General features: G+C 38.3%; 1 protein-coding gene across 4 annotated transcripts in view; it reads right to left on the reverse strand.

Moving 5' to 3' along the window:
- The window catches only part of USP9X (ubiquitin specific peptidase 9 X-linked), a 163,366-nt gene that overhangs the window by 25,892 nt on the left and 114,888 nt on the right, over nucleotides 1-22,586 (reverse strand). For all 4 annotated transcript variants that reach the window (XM_044234797.1, XM_044234799.1, XM_044234796.1 and 1 more), the window contains exons 22-32: nucleotides 19,316-19,446; nucleotides 18,846-19,124; nucleotides 17,569-17,694; nucleotides 16,561-16,686; nucleotides 14,546-14,712; nucleotides 9,581-9,689; nucleotides 9,205-9,351; nucleotides 7,834-7,980; nucleotides 6,237-6,459; nucleotides 3,176-3,396; nucleotides 296-486 (exon numbers count right to left, since the gene is read on the reverse strand). In XM_044234797.1, coding sequence (XP_044090732.1) covers nucleotides 296-486; nucleotides 3,176-3,396; nucleotides 6,237-6,459; nucleotides 7,834-7,980; nucleotides 9,205-9,351; nucleotides 9,581-9,689; nucleotides 14,546-14,712; nucleotides 16,561-16,686; nucleotides 17,569-17,694; nucleotides 18,846-19,124; nucleotides 19,316-19,446 — 1,867 coding nt within the window. The remainder of the gene's footprint in view (nucleotides 1-295; nucleotides 487-3,175; nucleotides 3,397-6,236; nucleotides 6,460-7,833; nucleotides 7,981-9,204; nucleotides 9,352-9,580; nucleotides 9,690-14,545; nucleotides 14,713-16,560; nucleotides 16,687-17,568; nucleotides 17,695-18,845; nucleotides 19,125-19,315; nucleotides 19,447-22,586) is intronic.

Below are 22,586 nucleotides of genomic sequence, written 5' to 3' on the forward strand. Positions count from 1 at the left end.
CCTCATAATACAGTAAGCTGGGGAAAAGGAAATGTTATTAAGAAACCACAGGGGGAAAAAATCCATTTAAAGTACTTTACTGTATTCATCGGGGGAAAAAGAAATTCCGTGTATAAGTGGACTCCAGTAATTCAAACCCATGTTCTTCAGGGTCAACTGTACTACTGTTTTTATTTTTTTTTGTACTGCTTTTTAAATATTAAACATAAAGATGCCCTCCAATATTTATTATTGTGTACAGCGATGTTTGTAAAGGTTTAAGCAGTATCCCTATTAACGTCTATTCCCAAATTACCTGAACTGTTTCCAAAATCCTCTGGGCACATAGTACTGTAGACGAGAAGCAGCTAAATGACCAAAGATGACTTGAAGGTGTCTTAGGACACCGATATTATACTCCTTCCTATCTTCTGTTTTACTTAATGCTGGTTTGTCTTCAAATTGTTGAGGATATCCAAATACATCATCTCTGGGATCAACATTGCTCTAGATATGAAAAAGTATTAGTAAGTTAATCCAACTTTAAAGTACAAGAAAGTATTTTGAGACAAACGCCAGTTAGTGAACAAATGATTTTATCATTTGTACATCTATTTCTTATTTCCAAAGCACTTAACTTCCAATTTATAAATTTTAATTTATAATTTAAGTGTTTATCCCCACCATTTCATAGAAGAGTTGTCATAATGGAATAACCCTGCCTGTATACTAGAAAGGTAGGTAATTAGGGCAACATAGTAGAGTTGAGGTATTTAACACAGACTGAACTGGACCCCAGGGCAGGTGATGCCACTGAGAAGCTGGCTAACCTTGAGCAGGTCAGCTACTTTATGTTTTCTTTTTCTTTCTTTCTTTTTTTTTTTTAAAAAAAGATTTACTTATTTATTTCAATCAGAGAGAGTGAGCTAGAGAGAAAGCACGCACACGCACAAGCAGGAGGAGAAGCAGACTCCAGGCTGAGCAGGGAGCCTGAAGTGGGACTAGATCCAGGACCCTGGGATCGTGATCTGAGCCAAAGGCAGAAGCTTAACCTTTTTAAGGTTTCAGAAGCCCTGTAAGCATTCAACTACCTCAGCTGACTGAGCCACCCAGGCTTAACCTTCATGTTTCTAAGCTTCAGTGTTTCCTCATGGGGATGTGTGGCTGTGGGGAGGATTAGGAGGGCTCAGGACTGCGAATAGTCAATAAAATATGCATATTAATAGTACTCTTCAAAAAATGATGCTGGAAAAACTAGATATCCTCATGCAAAAGAATAAAGTTGGACTCCTCCCTAACACCATATAAAAAAATTAACTCCATACTGATCAAAGACCTGACAGCAAGAGGTAAAATTATGACATTCTTAGAAGAGAACATAGGGTAAAAATGTCACAACATTGAATTAGGTGGTAATTTGTTGGCTAGGACAGCAAAGGCACAGTTAACAAAAGGAAAAGGAGACATACTGGACCATGAAAATGAAAACTAGAACCCCTGGCACACTGTTGGTAGAAATGTGAAACAGTGAAATCACTGTGGATCAGTTCCTTAAAAATTAAAAACCGTATGATCCAGCAATTCCATTTCTGGATATATGCCCAGAAGAAATGAAAGAAAGGTCTTGAAGAGAGGTGTGTACACCCACCTTCATAGGAGTACTATCCACAATCACCAAAATGTGGCAGCCACCCAAGTGCCCACTGATGATCAATAAACAAAACACGGTCTGTTCACAGAGTGGAATATTACTGAGCCTTAAAAAGGAAGAAAATTGGGACATATGCTACAAAATGGCTAAACCGCAGATATTATGTTGAGTGAAATAAGCCAGTCACAGAAAGGCAAATATGGGATGATTCCACTTATATGAGGTACCTAGAAGAGTTAAATTCAGAGAGATGGAAAGAGAACTGTGGTACCAGGGGCCTTTGATACAGAAACAGAGAATATCTAGTCCCTGTCCATGAGAAACTTTGTCCAGGGATGGAAACAAGAACACAGGCAAAAGCAAACAACCAACAAAACCCCACAAGTGCAGTGGCGTGCCAAGACAACACAGAGCAGAAGGTACCATGAAAGCGAAGATGGGACACCTTACTTGAAATTACATCATATTTGATCTGCCTTGTTTACTTGCAGTACAATTAGCTATCTCTCCTTGTGCTTACCCTCAACATTCCAGAGATGTGATGGGCTATAGGACTAGAATTTCAATTTCCACTCTGAAGAGGGATTCTTATCCAGGTATAGGCGCAAAGCATCCCTGCTATGAAGCTTTTTAAAAAGGTAAACAATGCTCAGACCCTAACCCCTGCGATGATGTGGCTCAGTGGATCTGGGGAAAAACTGGGACAGGTATGTTTCAGAAGCCCTCTAAGTATTAAACTACCTCAGAGCAAATCGCTGTGGTGACTGAAGAGAGGGAAGGAGGAAAGAACCATCAAAGACATTTACAATTAGAACACATTCTGGCTTCTCTCTGTAGTTCTCACCAACACCATGAACAGGAAAGATAAAATAAAAACAAAGAAATACAGGATGGACATAAACATGATCACGACTAAGTCTTGCCAATATTCTCTTCTTGAAAGAGCTGTGCCATAGTTATGTCAAATCTGGTCCACCACTACAACCAAACTTTTCCATAGCTTTACTGCGCAATGCATACTCAGTAAGGAGCCTAAATTTTGTCAAAAGACTACATGACATCTGAGGTAGAGAGAGGTTTGTTGCTTAAGTAAGAAGAGCTATGATCTGAGGCAAATGTAAAAGTAACCTAAAAGCAAGCACAGATAATGAAACTGGCACAGAGTACAACTTAGCATAAATTAATGGAAATATATTTAAAAATATCAGGTAGAAAAGTGAAAATATAATTTAAGTTGTTATAAAAATGAAGATCCTTATGATTATGCAAACTACAAATATTAAACACTTAACACAAAAAAACTGAGTATGTGAACTGCTGCTTTAAAACTTATATACCACCATGAAAATGAACTGCAGTGTAAAGTCTGGCAGCTAGTGAGCACCAGATTATGTCAAGACACAGCAGTCCACGCTGAGAGACTCCAGCTTTATTTTCAAATATGTACCAACAAGTCCAACAAAAGTAGAAGACTCGGTAAGAGAGAATGATAGTATCTGATAGCAGAATTTCAAACAGAAAACAGAAATGCTAAATAAAATTTACCTCATTGTCCTGCTTCTCATCCCCAGACATATCATCATCTACATCACTACCTGTGCCTTCAATTGCAAGAATACCGTTCCTGATGGAGGGAATCATGTAGAGTTGCTGAATCACAGAATTCATGTAGCAAGTAGCACCAGCATTTTTCAGCCCCACAAATCCTTTAGGTGGGCGGGGTCCAACAGGTGGCAGATATTCCCACTCTGTAAGTGCTTCACAAGCTGAGAGAAGGGAAAAGTTCTTGTAGTACAAACACAACCATTTTGTCCACTTTTAGCTCTAGTAAGCTTGTAAGTGAACATTACCAACAATTCCACTACTTTCCCAGCCAGATGAAGCAGTACATTGAGTACAAGTTTCCCCCTCAACAAACTGAAGGGATGCAGCAACTTGTACCACTATAGGGTTTCTTACCCCACCATTTGAAACCCGGTGTCTTACCTAGCACTGCTTCTATGGAAATGTCAGAAGCAATCTCCTTGCTAATTTCTATGAGCTCAAATTATTTTTTAAATTTTTACTCTTTAAAGATTTTATTAGAGAGCAAGCGAGTGAGCACAAGTTGTGGGGCGGTGGTGGTGTTGAGGAGTGAGAAGCAGGGAGCCTGATGGAGGACTCAACCCTGGGACTCTGGGATTCTGACCTGAGCTGAAGGCAGACACTTAATCCACTGAGCCACCTAGACACCCCTCAATGTGCTCCTTGTACTTTTAGTTTTACGGTTTCGTCATTATGAACTTTAATTTTTTTGACTTTTGTAGGTTTTTTAAAGTGTCTTCAAATTCATTCTGACATGTAATATTAATATAAATACACCAATATATTATATAGCTTGCTCAGTTTTAAAGCATCCTAGGACCACCTGGGTTCATATCCAGGTTCTGTTGTTTACCAACTCTTTTCACCTTCAGGTAAGCTTCCGTTTCCTTTGTAATAAATGTGATAACAGTGACACCTGCTTTGCCTATAACTGCAATGTTATTTTGAGGATCTGATGAAATAGTGGATTTGAGAAGTCTTTTAGAACTGTAAATCACTGCATGTCTCCCTCTACCTGGTAGTATAAACCAGGAAAGAGTGTAAAATATTATCACTGTCTATGGGACTGGTTAAATAAATTATAGTATACTCAATTAAAAAGTATATAGCCAAAAAATGGAATTAGGCAGATGTATGTGTCGATAGGGAACAACTGCAGATATAGTAGGGGGAAAACAAAGTGAAGACATTGTGTATACCATATGCCAATCTGTGGTTAAAAACAAAAACTGTACCAAAAAAACTTTGCATGTGGATTTTCCATACAGTAATGCTCAAAGGACAGACACAAACTGACAATAATAGTTACAGCTATCAAAGGGGAGCCGCAGACTAAAATGGGCAGGAAACGTTTTTAGTATGTAGCTTCTTAGGTACTTCAAATTTTTACCATGTTCTACTCAAGAACAAGCAGCCTGTTTCTGCCATCTTCAAGCCTATAAAGGGATATGCAGAATAAGACTTCTGAAACAGCAAATGTATCTAGAGGGCTGTGGTCCAAGGTCACTTTTTGCTGGCTAGTAGCAGGGTCCTCCAAAACCAGAGCACACAACTCATCTTAAAATTGAAGGTGATGACTGCCTAAGATAAAACAATTCTATATAGGGAAGAGATGTGCTCCCATATACAAAGCAAAGGACAACACAGTGACTCCTGGTGGCAGACTGAACAAAACTGGATGAATCTGGGGAGAGGTTACCCATGTCCATGGAAGCAGTGGCATGGTTCATGCCAAATTTCAAAGCAAGCTTCCTGCAAGGCCAAGGGACACAGAATCTGTGTGATACCATACCCCTTGAGGGTGGTTAAGCTTACTGAAAATTAAATGAATAAATGTGTGGATTTGTTAAAAAACAAAACAAAGAACCCTGAACAAACGAAAGACTCTTTTTAACCTCCACCTTATTATACATAGATTTGGTAGAATAAATAGCTAATGGTAAAACCTTTTTTTTTTTTTTAATGGTCTAAACTTTTTAAAAAAATTTTTTATTTTTTTATAAACATGTATTTTTATCCCCACGGGTACAGGTCTGTGAATCGCCAGGTTTACACACTTCACAGCACTCACCATAGCACATACCCTCCCCAATGTCCATAACCCCACCTTCTTCTCTCAACCCCCCTTCCCCCAGCAACCCTTAGTTTGTTTTGTGAGATTTTGAGTCACTTATGGTTTGTCTCCCTCCCAATCCCATCTTGTTTCATGTATTCTTCTCCTACCCCCTTAACACCCCATGTTGCATCACCACTTTTAATGGTCTAAACTTTTAAGCAGTTTAATCAGAATCTCCTAAAATGTTATTAAAAATGTCCTTACCTTCTGAAATACAACATATCAAAAAATTTCACGCTTTTAAATGTTTACTGTAATCAATTATATCCTTAAGCTTTGAGGATAAACATGGTTTTCTCTTAAACTATTTGTTAGATTCCTTATTTCTGCTTTTCTAGTCATTTAATACTGTCCCCCCATCCTTTTGGAGTTTCAGTTCCAGATCTGTATGATCTGGAGTCTACAGTCTATCTCAAGGGCTTTTGTGTGAGCATTACCTGAGGACTTAAACTACATTAGAATGTTATCTTCTCATATTCTCATCTTTTAAAACCAGATTTTCTTTGGGCTCATAGGAAAATAATATTGAAGAGCTTCTAAGTAAGGGCCTGAAAGGTATTTCAAGGAATGCAACTTGAGTTTTAAATTTGAACTCTGCCATTTATTTTGACTACTTATTACTGTGGTTTGGGTTTTATTCCAGGTTTGATGGAGAAGAAATTTATTTTGCTAAATACTCAGACCCCTACAGAAGACATTTAAAAAACACTTGAAAATTTTTCTGCATCAAGACTCTTCGCTTGTAATGGTGTGAAATTATAGATCTATCTCCTACAAATGTTACGCTAGCTGCTGAAAGAAAAACACAAGCTGAAGATGTTTACTTAAAAAAAAAATTAGGAAAATAGAATTTGAACAAATTAGGGAATTATCTGTCATCAAAACACTGCATTTTAGTATACTTACTAGTTATTGCTGTGCCAATATAATACATTTCAGTCAAAGAATCTACTATCTGTTTGAGATTCCTCACGCAGCCAACAGCTAACGCTACAAGTAACTCAAAACCAGCATTAATGGTAGCTGGGGAGCTACAGACTGGAATTGCCTGTTCAGCGGGCAGCTCTCCATTTCTCATATATTGCAGGTAAACATTGGATGCAGGGAAGATGAAATCATCAATTAATTCCTACAAAAGTTGAAAAAAGGATTACGTATTAGCAATTACATATGTGTATGTTATATATAGTTCTATTTCTATAATGTTTATGACAAAGTTGTGTTTATACATTTATCTTTTTTAAGGAAAGAAAGAAATGTCTCTTGGAAGGAAATAACGTTAAACTGCTTGTCAGAATTAAAGCTATCATTACATCTGAGAAAACTTACTTGGATTCTCTAATAAAAAGATTCTACTTCAAAACACTATTTACTACAACTAACAAATACACCAAGTTTCTCTGATTAAGTATTAAGAGCAAGTTGACTGTAGCACTTAACTTTTTTTTTTTTTTTTAAGATTTTATTTATTTGACAGACAGAAACCACAAGTAGGCAGAGAGGCAGGCAGAGAGAGAGGGAGAAGCAGGCTCCCTGCTGAGCAGAGAGCCCCAGTGGGGCTCGATCCCAGGTCCCTGAGACCACGACCTGAGCCGAAGGCAGAGGCTATAACCCACTGAGCCACCCAGGCACCCCAACGTTTTAAGTAAGTTTACTCTTTTGTTTTCTTTTTTTTTTGTTTTTTTTGTTTTTTTTTTTCTATTTTATTTATTAGAGAGAGACAGTGAGAGAGAGCATGAGCGAGGAGAAGGTCAGAGAGCGAAGCAGACTCCCCATGGAGCTGGGAGCCTGATGTGGGACTCGATCCCGGGACTCCAGGATCACGCCCTGAGCTGGAGGCAGTCGTCCAACCAACTGCGCCACCCAGGCGTCCCACTCTTTTGTTTTCTTAAGAGATTTTATTTATTTGAGAGAGAGCAGAGAAGGAGAGAAAGTACAAGTGGGGAGGTAGGGCAGAGAGAGGAGGAGAAGCAGGCTCCTGGCTGAGCAGGGAGCCTGATGCAGGGCTTGGCTCGATCCTAGGACCCTGAGATCATGAGCTGAGCTGAAGGCAGATGCTCAGCCCCCAGGTGCCCCATGTTTACTCCTTTAATCATATGTGTACCAAAACTAATTTTAAATAAAAATAACATGTACTAAAATGATACTTTTTGTTTCTTTGAGTTACCAAACATGTGAAGAAAGTCGTTAAAGAAATAGGATAAACATGACACAATCTCACAAATACGTGTTGTTTTAAAAAGACTGAAGTGAAAAATTCAGATTTTCAAAAAAAAAAAAAAATTCAAGTGTGTATTTACTTTAAATACATAGTATATTTTATTTACATACAAAATTCAGAAAGTATATTTAAAAAAATCACTGCAACCTCTACAAAGATTCTTAAAAAGAAGGCAGAAAAGGTCAAGATAATACACCAAAGACATGGTATTATAAACCAGCCAGACAGATTTGGTAACAAACATAGAGGAGGTCAGGATATCTAGTTTTGGACAAAACTTACTTTAATGAGATTAGCACCTCCTTTTTCACAACCAATATGATACTTTTTCTCAGGGGTTTGAAAGGCCAGTAATTCTTTTGTTACCCCAAGGTGACCTTCTAAGATTGTCTCTTCAACACCTGTTTCACCTGTTCTTTTAACATCATCCTGCCAAAGAAAAAATAACAAATGTCTAATTTATGGAAGGGAGGTAAGGAGGGAGAGAGAAGTCACAATGAGAGAACTAGAAACACATTAAGTAATTGCCCCAAACCTTTCCATTCATTTTTTTTTTTTAAAGATTTTATTTATTTATTTGACAGAGAGCGATCACAAGTAGGCAGAGAGACAGGCAGAGAGAGAGGAAGGGAAGCAGGCTCCCTGCTGAGCAGAGAGCCCGATGCGGGACTCGATCCCAGGACCCTGAGATCATGACCCGAGCCGAAGGCAGCGGCTTAACCCACTGAGCCACCCAGGCGCCCTTTCCATTCATTTTTAAAATTTATTTTTATTTTTAAAAATCAATAATCATCCAGTCTAGTTAACATACAGTGTAGTATTAGTTCCAGGTGTACAATATAGTGATTCCCCACTTCCATACATCATGCAGTGCTCATCATGACAAGGGCCCTCTTTACTACTCCCATCACCTATTCCCCCACCTCCCCTCTGGTAGCCATCTGTTTGTTCTCTATCGTTAAGACTCTTTTTCTTGCCAAAGTTTTCCCTTCTAAGCAAGATGAAATTATCTTCAGAACTTTTAGGGATATAGAAGCTACATATCTCTTCAGAAATAAATTCTCATACAATTCTGCGTAAAGAGTATTCGGTGTTAACATCAAGACTTAAGTGCTAGTCTGTACACACTGATTTTTTTGTTGTTGTTGTTTAAGATTTTACTTATTTATTTGACAGAGAGAGACCATAAGCAGGCAGAGGTGGGTGGAGCGGGGTGGGGGGAGGGAGGGGAAGCAGGCTCCCCACTGACCAGAGAGCCAGATGCCGAACTTGGTCGTAGGACCCTGAGGATCATGACCTGAGCTGAAGGCAAAGGCTCAACCCACTGAGCCACCCAGGCGACCCATACACACTGATTTTTGATGAGAACAATTCAAAGGTTTTACAAGACGAAAATTTGCAAAAAGGCCCAAGATTCTAAAATGGAAGAGGCTGAAAAATCAGTATTTCAAGCTCCAAGTAAAACAAAGCATTTTGTTTTGCATCCATTCCGTGAATCATGAGTTACTAAGACCCACCATCACAGAGTATATTCTTTGGTCCTTTTTATTACTCTTTGGTGTTTTTCACTTAACCAAAATGCTCAAAACTACAAACTATCAATTAATAAAACACTCTATCGACACAATAAACATAGTATTAAAGGTAACTTACCCTAATTCTCTTAAGCCAATCAATTTCATTATTGAGAAGAACTTCAGCATTGGGTATGTTAATATTACTATTGTAAGCGTAATTAAGAAGGTGTCTTAAAAGGGTGAAGTAGTCGCCTGAATGCTTAGCTCTCTCTCTGGCTGTGCTCTGAAACAATAAAGTAAAATCATATGAATTCACATGTCCATGCACAGAAGCCACTTTTTTAAAACCTAGAGATAACTAGAGCAGAGAACTAAAATAACATGGGAAGTTACGAATATTTACTTAATAAATATAGGCTGTTCTAACTTGAATATAAGCTAATACCATAAATTCCTGAATGCCTTGTTTAAAGAATTAATCACTCTAAGAAGCGTATTAAAAAATGTCTCACCCCCAACACGGTGAAGAGCAGAGTAATGAAGAAAAGTAGAGGCCTGTGTCCCATGCAACATCTGGTGCACATCAAAAAGAACTGCTCTTGTGCGACCTGGCGAACAGTTCTGAAATAAAAGCATTTCACATTTAACATATTATTTGCACGAAGTTAAAAAAATAAAAAAGAAAGAAAAAGAAAAAAACAAAACAAAACAAAAACCCCAAAAAGATTCCAACACTGACTGGCCTGTCTTTTGAGGGAGGGATGGGGTGGAATAAAGGTGAATTAAAAGTAAAAACACAAGGATACAAGGTAACGCCCTCTGAAGCCCACAACCTGGAACACATGAATATTGGCTGTACGGCAGGAACCTTAAATTGTACTAGAAGAGTTTGAGGGATACCCTGTAACATCCCTTTCTTGGAACAGGCTGGAAATGCTCTTTTGAATACAAGATGGCTTACAGTAAGCCTTACACATCTTTTGGGCCGTGCACAGAATTTTTACTCATTGCACTTTGGGGCACACAACTCTATAGGAATTCTGTTGCAATTATAGGAAAGATAATGCTGCAATGTCCCTTTTATTATTCTAGCAGCTCCCAAAGCATGGTCCCCAGATCAGCAGCATTAGCATCGTTTGGGAACTTGTTAAAAATGCAAATTATCAGGCCCCATTCTGGACCTGCTGAATTAGAAATACTGGGGGTGCTACCCAGCAACCTGTGTTTTAATGAATCCTTCAGGTGACTTGAATGTGCACTAAAGATCGAAAACCACTGGACTATACAATATTCTATGGTGACCCATGGGAAAAACTTGTCTCTGGTCCAGTAGTGAGAAATTTACCTGATGACTATGAATCCTTTAAAAAAAAATTATATACTATACACATGTGACCAGAGCAAATGTCCAAGAGGGTAGAAAGATCACCCATTTACTGCTGTGCCTCAAGAATCTAGAGTAACAGGTGCTAACAATCAGATCTGTTACCACATGCACAGATGCTGTTCATTCATAAACAGTGATCTACAACTCCATTAGAAAGTAAACTCTTTCAGGGCAGGGCCTTGGTGACGCCAGGGTTTCTGACACCTGGAACAATGCCTGACATATGGGGAGATGCTTAATAAGTACCTGCTAAGCACCTGTGTATCTTATGGTCATTGCAAACTACATTTCATGGGAAACTACCATGCTTCTGTCTTTCTGCTAGCGACAGAGAGCTTAGAACCAAATTTATAGCTCAGTGTAAAGGACTTGACAGACTACATTTTGTGTAGTTTTCTGGAAACCCGTACATGGTCTTATAAACCAGGACTTTAGAAGCCGGTGGGTAAAATCTGATGGAACCCAAGTAAACTGAAGTCAGGAGTTTTTTGGGGAGAAAGTCTGTAACTTTAATTAGATTTTCATAGGTATATGTCATTCACATTGTCCTAGTTCATTTTTTTAAAACTCAGGTATGCAGCTCAAATAAAGTAGGGATCTATAAAAAGTTAGTATTTGTGATTTCCTGATGAAATCTCTCTCATACATGTAGATTTCTGTAATGCTTTCAAAGAAACACGTGCCTATCATCAACAAATCGTGTGGCCTGTATCTTTATGACATACTCAAAATCTCACTTCTTACCACTTCTAATACTACCATACTTCCAGCCACTGTCATCTTTTGTTTGGATTAACAGTCAGTTTTCCCTGACACTTTAGAACTTATTTTCAACAAAACCACCAGAATAAACTCAAAATGTAACTCAGAGCACACCATTCCTCTGCTCAAAACCCTACAATGGGATGCCCATCTCCTGCTAAAAAAACAATCCATGTTGTTAGAATGATCCATAAAATCCAAGCAGGCTGCCTGTTAACTTTCTGACCTCATCTCCTACAGCTGCCTATCCTTCACTCACTGCTCCAGCCACACTCATCTCCTTGCTGTTAAGACATCAGGCACGTTCATGCCTCAGGACATTTACATCTGTTGTTCCTTCTGCTGAAAACCTGCTTCCTCCATTAACTACATGGATGACTACCCTCCTCTTTCAGAGGTTTGTTTAAAGGTCAAAACCAAACTCTACAGACTCCCCACTATTCCTTATCACCCTCATTTCTCTCTATAGCATTTATCACTAACATACTGTATATTTTCCCACGTTTGCTCCTTCATACTCCTATCTCCTTTAGTTTGTAGACTCCAAGAAGGCTGACATTCTGTTTTGTTTACTGCTATATCCCTAGTAGCTGGGATAGTGCCTGCTGATACATAACAGGTACTCGCTAAATTATTTACCAAGACTGCCTACCATATTAAAATTGCCTACTTAGGTCTCAGCATCAAAGGCCTTCTGCAAACTGACTCCCACTAATCTCCTTTACAGTATTATCCTGTACTCCTCTTTCACACATCAAACCAGACTACTCAGCTTTTCTCTGAAAGCACTACGCCGGGGTGGTAAACTCAAATGTCTTTATCAATGTCAGGTAACATAAAGGAGCTGAATAAATACGTAGAGTATAAGGCAAAAGGTGCTAGAGGGGCTGGAAAAAAACCATAGCCACCTAAAGGAATTTCGATCAAACTGTTAGTGATTATAACAAGTTTAGTGATACGATATGGAAATAGACCTCACCTAAACAAAGGTCTGGGAGACTTTTCTCCCAGAATGGGAGAGGCAATGGGAAGGCATGGAAAGACCTGATACCAGGAAAACAATGGGATCATGCTTGGCAAAGATCATGCTGTCTGCAGTGTGGTCACAGGATGAGAATAAAATACCTTAGCGGTGAAGCACTGGGGTGGGAAGATTAAGGATATTGCAGCTGTCTGGGCAATGGATGCTGGCTGTTTAGATGAGGGTAGAAGCAGTATGGAGGAGGAAGAACGGAGTCCAACAACACAGAAGTAAAAATACCATAATGGGGACTGAGGTTGAAGGGAAGCATCGCCAATGCCCACCACCTTCCATTTGTATGCACATATAAATCTTACCCGAACCTGAGCTCATGTTACATTCGGCAAAGTACCTTCACTTCTGCTCTTTCTGGGTAGAAAAGTAACTTATTCCTCTTCTAATTCCTAGACTACTTTGCCTCCTATGACACGGATTTCCCTCTCCAAGCTCCTTGAGTGCAAGAACTATCTTATTTGACTTTGGACTTTGTCAAGCACATGGTAAAGACTCACATTAATTTGCTCATGAAGTATAATTACACAGAGTATAATCATGTGGCAGAAAGTCAGAACTCAAGAGGCAGGACACTGTCCTGTAACTTCAGCCTTAGTTCAGCCAGCAGCAGTCTAGTGAGTTGCTACAGAATTAAGGGAGAAAGCAAACACGGGATATGCACTGTACATAGGTTAGTAATATTATGCAAGTATAAACTCTACCTGAGGGGCAGCCTCATGTACGCAGGACCACTATCCTGCACTTGAAACTGTTGGGGCTGGATGTGTTTGGGGATTCAGATTTCAGAAAAATAATTCCAACAAATTATGTTCAAGCCAGGTTTGCTGTCAAATTCTTACTTATTGGAAATAAGGGCCTTTGAACCTGCAGGGCAAGGTGAGGGCCAGTCCGAGAGAAGAAAATCAGATACCTAAAGCTCAAAAGATCTTGCTCTTAGAAGACCCTATCTGTTGTTGACTATAAGGGAACAGAGGCATACTGAGATAAAGTACTGTCTACAGAAGTTTACTTCATTGTGTGAAGTTTCAGGGGAAGGAGGAGGAAACTGGGTCTAATTTCCTGTAAGTGGGGAATGTTCATAAAGGTCTTTAGAGGGCAGAAAACCCGTAAAACCAAGTGCAGCCAAGAAAGTGAAGTAAGTTCCTAACTTAAGATTTGGGAATCAATATAGAATAAAACATTTGCTACCTCTGGGTTTGACTTCACTAAAACTCTTCAGATAATCATCTTTCCCCTCCTCCTTCCCTCTGACTTGTTATCAAATAGAACCAGACTCACTCAACCTGTTAATTTTTCTTCACATACTGGGTTATCTCATGATGACCACGTCTTTTCAAGGAGGTAACAAGCACAACCTTACTGGGGGCGGGGAATCCTGTCAAAGGACTTTCTGAATTTCAAGGACATTACCAAGGAACTTCTAAAATAGTAGACATTCCCACTACATCACTTTACAGTATCCTCTGGAATGAGCAAGTTATATCTATTCCATCAATGTACTTTTTTTTAAAAAAAGGCTTTATCACTAGGTTTTATTTCAGCAAACTTTATTTTGATGTTACATTAATTTCATCAGTGATTTGTCACTGCTGAATGAATGGCATCTGAAAAAATAACCAAAGTGAACATCTTTCTTTTCACATGATATATGGAAGACAGATTAATTAAATTTAACAGTGACACTAATTAGAGTTCCAGTTTAAAGAGTTAGCCCATGAAGGTCAGGATTAGAATGACATAAGGATGGAAACCAACATTTTCTACAAATCTGATCGACTTGCACAAAAAGAAGTCCAAAACAAAGCTTATGCCATTGATTAAATGATCTTCAATTGAAAACAAAGGCTTTAATTATTTGCTCTTTGGTCTCATTATAAAATGCAAAAGTTCTTACCAGAACCCTGACTTGTGAATTTCATACTGAATTAACAATTTCTCTTGAAGCAAACAAACCAAAAAACCTGGCATCTACATATCCAAGACAGGAGGCGAATGTCCTGTTTAAGTGAAATCTTACCAACCAAATTTTTTAAATGGGCTAAAATATTTATCTCTTGAGTGAAACTAAGTTCTGAAATTAGGGAAAAAAATTAATTTTGAGATTTGATGTTGCCATTTTGCAGAGACTAAAACCAAAGTTAGGTCTATGCAAAATGTGGTTAAAAATTTTTTCTTAAACACTATCATGCTATAGAGACAAAAAACACTTGATTTCTGGGACAAATTCTCCCAGCATAAATTTATTTCTGTGTAACAAAAGATGAAGTTTCTTACAATTATAAAGATACTTACTTGCTGTGACAGTGCAATAGTAAGTCAATAATGAATGTCTGCCAAGCCTTTTCTTTACTAAGAGCATCCAAGGCTGTCGGAATCAAGGCAAAACACAACGTCATCACTTCTAATGCTTCACAGCAAACCTGTTCATCTTCCAAGTCTGGCTCATTGCCTGCGTTGGTCTGTAAAATTATGGTCAGAGGCAAGTTACCTAGAGTTGCATTTAAGAAAAATCTCACACAACTTCAGTTAGTGCTTAAAACTAAAAGACTCACTTAAACTATTTGGCCTCAGCCTCTCTACCTGCAACTTGAGACCCATTTAAGAATAGTATGGAAATGATTATAGTATAGAGATAGTATGGAAATGAATAGTGATGTCTAATTCCAGTATTCTGCTATATCCCAAGGAACGATGAAGGGACACACTGAGACTATCACTTGTTACTCTGTCCTTCAGGCTCCTAGGGATCTTCTTTCTGAAACTAACAATCACTCCTTTCTTAAGGCACATTCTAGCACTGCAGAGTTAGGAAATTATGACTAGTTCCACAAGGTAGTGTAACTACAGTGCCACTGTATTCTAAAGCAAATTTCTTAGACAATTGTTCAGGAAGGTTTTACAACCTAAAATATGCTTGGATAGGTAGCTAGTAAATTTTAATCCGATTTTATAAAAAAGTGATGATTACAATACATGCCTAAAAAAGAACAAGCATTCAAATATTAGCTGAATGGGGGCACCTGGGTAGCTCTGTCAGTTAAGTGTCTGATTTCAGCTCAGGTCAAGATTTTCGACTCCTGGGATTAAGCTCCCTATCAGGCTCTGTGCTTGGTAGGGAGCCTGCTTCTCCTGCTCCCTCTACCCCTCCCCCAACTCATGCTCTCTAATAAATAAAATTTTAAAACAAACAAAAAAACTTAGTTGAATGCCCAGGAACTGTACCAGACAGATGCTACCAGATTCTAAAAGTATCCAAGGAAAAACAGGGTTATGTTGGCCATAAAATGGAAGGTCTACCAAGCTCAAAAGTTCCTATAAATTTAATTTCCTCTTCTAAATATTCAGCAGTGATTATGAGGGGTAAGTACATATAATAAGAAAAGAAAGAGTGAAACACAGCCTCACTTCTGTAAATAATTTGCTTCATCTAAGGGAAGGTCAGAGATGATACCTAACTGGCTGACACTCTTTCCACCTTTGACTGCTTTATTTTTTAAAAGATTTTATTTATCTATTTGACAAAGATCACAAGTAGGCAGAGAGGCAGGCAGAGAGAGAGAGAGAAGGAAGCAGGTTCTCCGCTGAGCAGAGTCTGAGGTAGGGCTCGATCCCAGGACCCCGAGATCATGACCTGAGCAGAAGGCAGAGGCTTTAACCCACTGAGCCGGGGCGCCTGGGTGGCTCAGTGGGTTAAGCCGCTGCCTTCGGCTCAGGTCAGGATCTCAGGGTCCTGGGATCGAGTCCCGCATCGGGTTCTCTGCTCAGCGGGGAACCTGCTTCCTCCTCTCTCTCTCTGCCTGCCTCTCTGCCTGCCTCTCTGCCTACTTGTGATCTCTCTCTGTCAAATCAATAAAATAAAATCTTTAAAAAAAACAAAAAAACAAAAAAAAAAACCCAAACCACTGAGCCACCCAGGTGCCCCTCCTTTGCTTTCACAAAAATATTTAAAATGTCAGGACACCACAGCTGACAGTTAACTAAACTAAAATTTACATATGACAGAAAGATAATGAAAGAAGAAAAATGGAGACAATAGGAAAAAGAAAATTCAATAGGAGATCATATCTCAGTCTAGTGAGAATTAGAAAAACATCGTTTCATATTTTAAAAAGCAGCTTTATGGCAGGATTCTGAAGTACTTTATTTCAAAAGTAAAATTTTACTGTATTCTCATCTTACCTATAGCTACCATTTAATTGTCAGCCATGAAGATGCAAATGACTGGTAAGGATAGCAGATGTAATGATTCAGCCTCACACATAATTAACATTAATTTAAAAGGAAAATATTTTTGAGGTAACTCTTACCTTCTCATAAATTTTAGTGATTTCTTCATTTGGGCTAAATACTAGCTGTAATGCCCCACATCCTGATGCCCAGATGATTTTCTGAATAGCTCTAATTACACAGATATCAGGCATATATCTTGAAGCCTGCAAGACAATGCACAATAAAAATGATATGATAGTGTATTAGAGTAAAATAATAAATGGAAAAGAAAAAATGTTTCTCCTTGTAAAAAAACTGCTTCTCCCCCCCCCCCATTTAACAGCAATACCACAAAGCATGCTCCCCAAGTTATTATCTGGCCCTGTATTACTTTCAGAAGCATCTTAAAAAGACTACAAAGATGATCCCACCACCATTCTACTCATTTTTTTACCCATAAAAAATGAAAACCAAGTCCACACAAACACTTGTACAGAAGTCGCAGCAGTTTCATTCACAGTCAAAAGAAGAAAACAATCCACATGTCCTTTGCCAAGTGTACAATGTGGAGTATTCACAATAGGATACTACTCGGCAGCAAAAAGGAATGGACTAATGGTTTACAAAACAGATTAATTCTCAACATCATTATTCAGAGTGGGAGGAACTAGACATATAGGAACACACACGATAGAATTCCATCTGTATACAATTCTAGAAAATGAAAACTATTCTACAGTGGCAAAAGATCACTGGTTACTTGGGGTAGAGGGAAGGGACTGCAAAGGGACATACAGAATGATGGAAATGTTCTGTGTCTTGATTATGATGGTGGTTTCACACATACCTGCATTTGTGAAGACTGAATCATATATATTCAGAGGATGTTGTTTATTGTACATAGAGGATTCAAACCGGAAAGTACTAACATTAGTATCAGGCAAAATTTGTGTTAAGGGAACTCTAGACTGAGAAGTTATTAGAGTGAGTAGGCCTAGGAAAATTCAGCCCAGAGCTGTGGTAAGGGTTATTTCTTAATTAAACGGAGGGTCAAACATAGAAATAGACATGGCAGGATTTCACAGCTTAGAAAGTTTAATACTAACCTCATCAGATATTTGCTGAGCAAGACGAATGGACACATTTCTAAGCATGCATTCAGATGATGGATTAGGAATGCTCTGAAGGGCACTTTGTAGCACCACGGCTTGATCATGAGTAACTTGGTTGACCTGAAAAAACAACCATTTTGCTCGAAGTAAGTAATTTGTACAGAACCAGACCCAACAACATGCTCCCCACCCATCGCCACTCCCTCCAAATGACCTCCCTTCCATATATACACATGGTAGAACTGCAGTGACTTAAACAAAAAGCAGTCCGTATTGCCAACAATGTGGGCCTCCACTTTTTCTTATGTAACAAGGTGCTACACGTCCCTCTGCAAATACCCATTCTAGATTAATTCAACTTGTGTCTCTACATGTGGGCACAGTATAACTTGTGGACATAAGTGATAAACTGAAGTGATGACTCCAACCCCTACCTAAAGACTCAATAAATTACTCCACACCTCTTACATGTGTGCTTCTGGGCAGACCCTGTTCCCATTTCCCCTGCTCATCATTTTCCTCTTTGAAAGGGAGAAACCTTAAGGAATTTTAGTCACAGCTACTGACATTTGCTATTATGACAATATATGTGGTATTATTCCGTATCACATATTTAATGTAACATCACATATCTAATCAACATTCCAATTTCCAGATTAAGACCCAAGCTATTTAAAAAAAATAGAATTCCTAGAGCTCTTCTCTTCTATCCGTAAACTTAGTAAACCATCACTTGTGATGAACATAGAAGACCTCAAATTTTAGTCAGAATTAAGTGCATAGTTTGACCGCTCATAAGTAGACACTGAATTATGGCATGTCTTGAGAACTTTTGGTGAGATGGATCAAGGATGCCACCAAGGCAAAGACAAAGTCCAGAGTTGGAATAAGCTCAGAAGTGGAGGTTAAGCCTATCAAGGTGGGAAGAGAGTGGCAACAGGCTAAGTCAATTACAACTTTCTTATTACCACCTGTATTTTCATATATCTTCCAGGTACAAGTTAGTAAGAGATGCATACAGAGTTTTTATCAGGTTTAAAGTAATTGAAAGCCAAACAGGTTTAAAGGTGTAGGGAGGAACTGTCCTCTTAAATTAAGAGTATAGTCAGTAAAAAGCATTTTCACTTTTCATATAAATTTAAGAGACAGAAACCTCTAAAATAAAATACCACTGGAAAGGAACTCGAAACATTCTGAATCAACTCTGAACTCAAACTTTAAAAAATTACCATTTATTACTATAAATAAGACATTTTTAAAAAGTGTATTACCGATGTCATGGGATTCACGCCTTCTACACCTGGCTGACAAGCTTCTGCCACAGCTCGAACGTGGCCATAGCCAATGGCAGTTAGCAACAGTTTGGCTATTTTAAGAGCATTGAGGTAAGCACCCCTTCGAGTTTCCATATCTGCATTTGGTAGGAAGTTATTTCTGGTTAGCATGCTCAGGACGAGGGGCAGGCCACCACTTTTCAAGAAGTGAAATTGAAAATCAGAGGAGTCATCAGCCAGAGGTGCACCAGCAGGCATTAACAAGGCATAGACTACCTGGAAGAAGAAAAGGACTGTATTAAAAGGGTTTAAAAAGATAACTTCCATTTTCCCTATCATCATTGCTAAGAAATTCTTGACCATTTAAAAAATATTTCATTTTAAGTGTTATCCATGTTCTTCAGATTACCACATAAAAAGGTCAAGTTCAAAGAACATGAAATACATTCGAAAGAGAAAAAACCAACCTCTGTTAGGTATAGCACTTGTGAAGCTGAAGGACCAAAGAAAAGCGAGTCAAGAGATGGACTAAGGCTGCTTTCTCCAAGTTTGGCGTGATCTAAACAAATAGCTCTTAACTTTTCTATTGTTGTGCTATCTGTAAGAAAACAAGAGACACAGTCTAAAACACAACATAATCCATGCATTAATAGAATTTCATTTTTGGTATTCTGAAGATTACTTCAGTACGGCATAACTATCAATTCATTTGACTTATAGGCTCATGCCTCACAAGAAATAGCTGGATCTAGATTTTAAAAAAAAAAAAAAATCACTATGAACTAGTCAACCCAAACATGAAGGAGGCAGTCTTCACCCAGTCAGAGACCTCAAATCAACATGCCTCCACGACCACTGTAAACCTAAAAAATACAGTACACTTCAAAAGGAAATCATCCTTATCGAGATAACAAAAGATAAAAAATTACAAGTTCTTCCTTCCAACTTCTCTATTGTTCACCCTCATGACACTACCCATTAACTGCTCAATTTTATTGAAAGGAGCTTAGTGTACCTTAGAAACTGAACTCTAAAAGGAAAGACACAGAAAGAAAAAAAAAAAAAAAAAAGAATATAGGCACCTCGCCTAATACCACTTCACCGTTATGAAAGACCTATAATAGCACCTGTTTTCCATTAGCCACAAGAAATCCAAAGAGGATTCTTGCTTTTACGAAAAGAGGCAAAAAGCAAAAATAGCATCCAGTGTTTGTTTTGCAGAAAGTTGTTCAAGAGGCAGTGTGCACCCCCAAGCAGAGAAAGTGGCCCCGCAAAGCTCCTTCCCTGGGAGTGACATTCAGCATCAAGCCACCAGAGCTTTGGGCTGCCTCTGTGAGCTTCTGTGCTTTTTCTTATTTTGTGCATCCATTAGAATAAGATGTGTCCTAAGGTATCAGAAAAGCCTAAGAGGTTACTTTCTGGCTGTGGGAACACTCTAAAAAAATTTCCATATAAACCAGTGTTAACTGCTTCTTTAAAGGTTTTACATCATTTTGGCTTACAAAAGTTTTCATAGGAACACTCTAGTTCTGAGTAGGAGAAACCTACAGTCATTAATGTTTACCTCAAGCACAGGGTTTTTTTCTTTTTATCCTCCCCCCACAGTATTAAAACACCAGTTTCATTCATTCTTTCTTTCTTTCTTTTTTTTTTTTCCAATTTATTTATTTTGTCTTTCTTTCTTTTTAAAAAGATTTTTATTTATTTGACAGAGAGATCACAAGCAGGCAGAGGCAGGCAGAGACAGATGAGGAAGCATGCTCCCTGCTGAGCGGAGGGGCTCAGATCCCAGGATCCTGGGATCATGATCTGAGCTGAAGGCAGAGGCTTTATCCCACTGAGCCACCCAGGCACCCCACCCAGTTTCTTTCTTTAAAGATTTTATTTATATAGAGAGGGGGAGGTAGAGGGAGAATCTCAAGAGGGAGAAATCTCAAGCAGACACCATGCTGAATGTAGAGCCCCATGTGGAACTCAGGAACTCAATCTCATGACTGGAGCCAAAACCAAGAGCTGGATGCTTAACTGACTGAATCACCCAGGAACCCCCACCTTCCTTTTAAATCACAGTGAAAATAAATATTTTGAAAACCACAGGATACAATTCAGCATTAACAAACATTCGAACTTAAGAATAGTCAATCAACTTTAGAAAGTACATTAATTACCATCAAATTATTTCCAAGGTAAATACGCTATGATTAAAATACCACTTGATAAGTCACTTGATAAGTAAGATGGCTTTAGAAAAAATTAAAAGCTTTTTTTTTTGAAGAATAAAGGTAACTGAAAATTACTGTAATTGTCATATGGCAAGCTAATTTTATAGGCCTGGAAATAGCCTAGAACTATTTTATCAAAAAATCTTCAGTTTGTGGGCTGTCTGGCTGACTCAGTGGAGCATATGGCTCCTCACCTTAGGATTATTAGTTCGAGCAGCAACGCTGAGTATAGAGATTACTTAAAAACAAAATGAAAACATCTTAAAAAAAAAAATCTTCAGTTTATATTAAAACTACTGGTTTTCCCTATTCTGAAGGGGTAGTGACACATAATGTAACTAAATAAAATATAAATTTCTTATAATCAAACATTTGTGAATAGCTTCTCAGGTCATTAAATATTCATCCCCTGTATTATTTTTGTGATTAAAATAACATTATGTCATTTTATGAGTTTAATCTCTATTACTGGGCATTTAGGTTTTTTCCCAGTATTTTTTTTTTTTTAACACTGAGGATTCTAGCAGCTAAATCTTCAAAAATTATTTATTTCATCAGGAAAAAAAGTCCTGCAAGCAGAAAGAACCACTAAGGTCCAAGACTTCTAACATATAAACCAAATTAGTCTCTAAAAAAAAACCTATTCATAGGCTGTATCTGAGAATGTCTCGCTGGATTAAAAAATATTCTAAGTAGGGACACCTGGGTGGCTTAGTCGGTTGGGCTTCTGACTCAGGTCATGATCCCAGAGTCCTGGGATTAAAACTCCTATGAGGGTCCCTGCTCAGCAGGGAGTCTGCTTCTCCCTCTCCCCTGGTCCTGTTCTCTCTTAAATAAATAAAATCTTAAATATATATATATATAAATGTGTATTACTTCCTCAGTTTAATGAAAAGGCCTGGAAACAAGACACCCCAGTAGTATTAAGTTTCTGGTTTCTAAATACCCTCTCTCACAGAGAGGAGTAATGGCTGATTCCAGGGCTAGGATTAAAGTACTAGATGAACTTTAAACATCTTGGGCTATATATATATAAAACACATCACAAATAAGGTTGCCAACCAGTAAATGTAGAAAGAATGATCAAGTTAAGTAAAATCACCATTTTGCAACCATTACAGGAAAAACTGATTCAAACAATAATCACAAGGAATGGTTAAACCAGTAAGTAAAAGTCAGATGAGAAAGAGTTAAGAGTCTCAAAACATCTCTCCAAAAAAGGAAAAGTAACTTTACAAAGGAGAAACCTGCAGGCATCAATTAAGTGATCTGGGATAATGTTACCAATGAAGGACAAAAGGACGTATGCCTCCTGGTATAATGCTGAGAAAGAGCAACATGTAAGTGGTATTCTGAGAGAAATGTACAATCTGTATGTAACATCAGGAACAGACAAAACCCAAGGAGACACATTCACACCACAAATGATCTGTGCTTTTCAAAACCATCAAACTCCTAACAGTGAAAGACTGAGGAACTGTTCCAGATTAAAGACACCACATGAATCATGCAATAT

This window comes from Neovison vison, chromosome X (genome assembly GCF_020171115.1).
Source record: "Neovison vison isolate M4711 chromosome X, ASM_NN_V1, whole genome shotgun sequence".
In the NCBI taxonomy this organism is placed as follows: Eukaryota; Metazoa; Chordata; class Mammalia; order Carnivora; family Mustelidae; genus Neogale; species Neogale vison.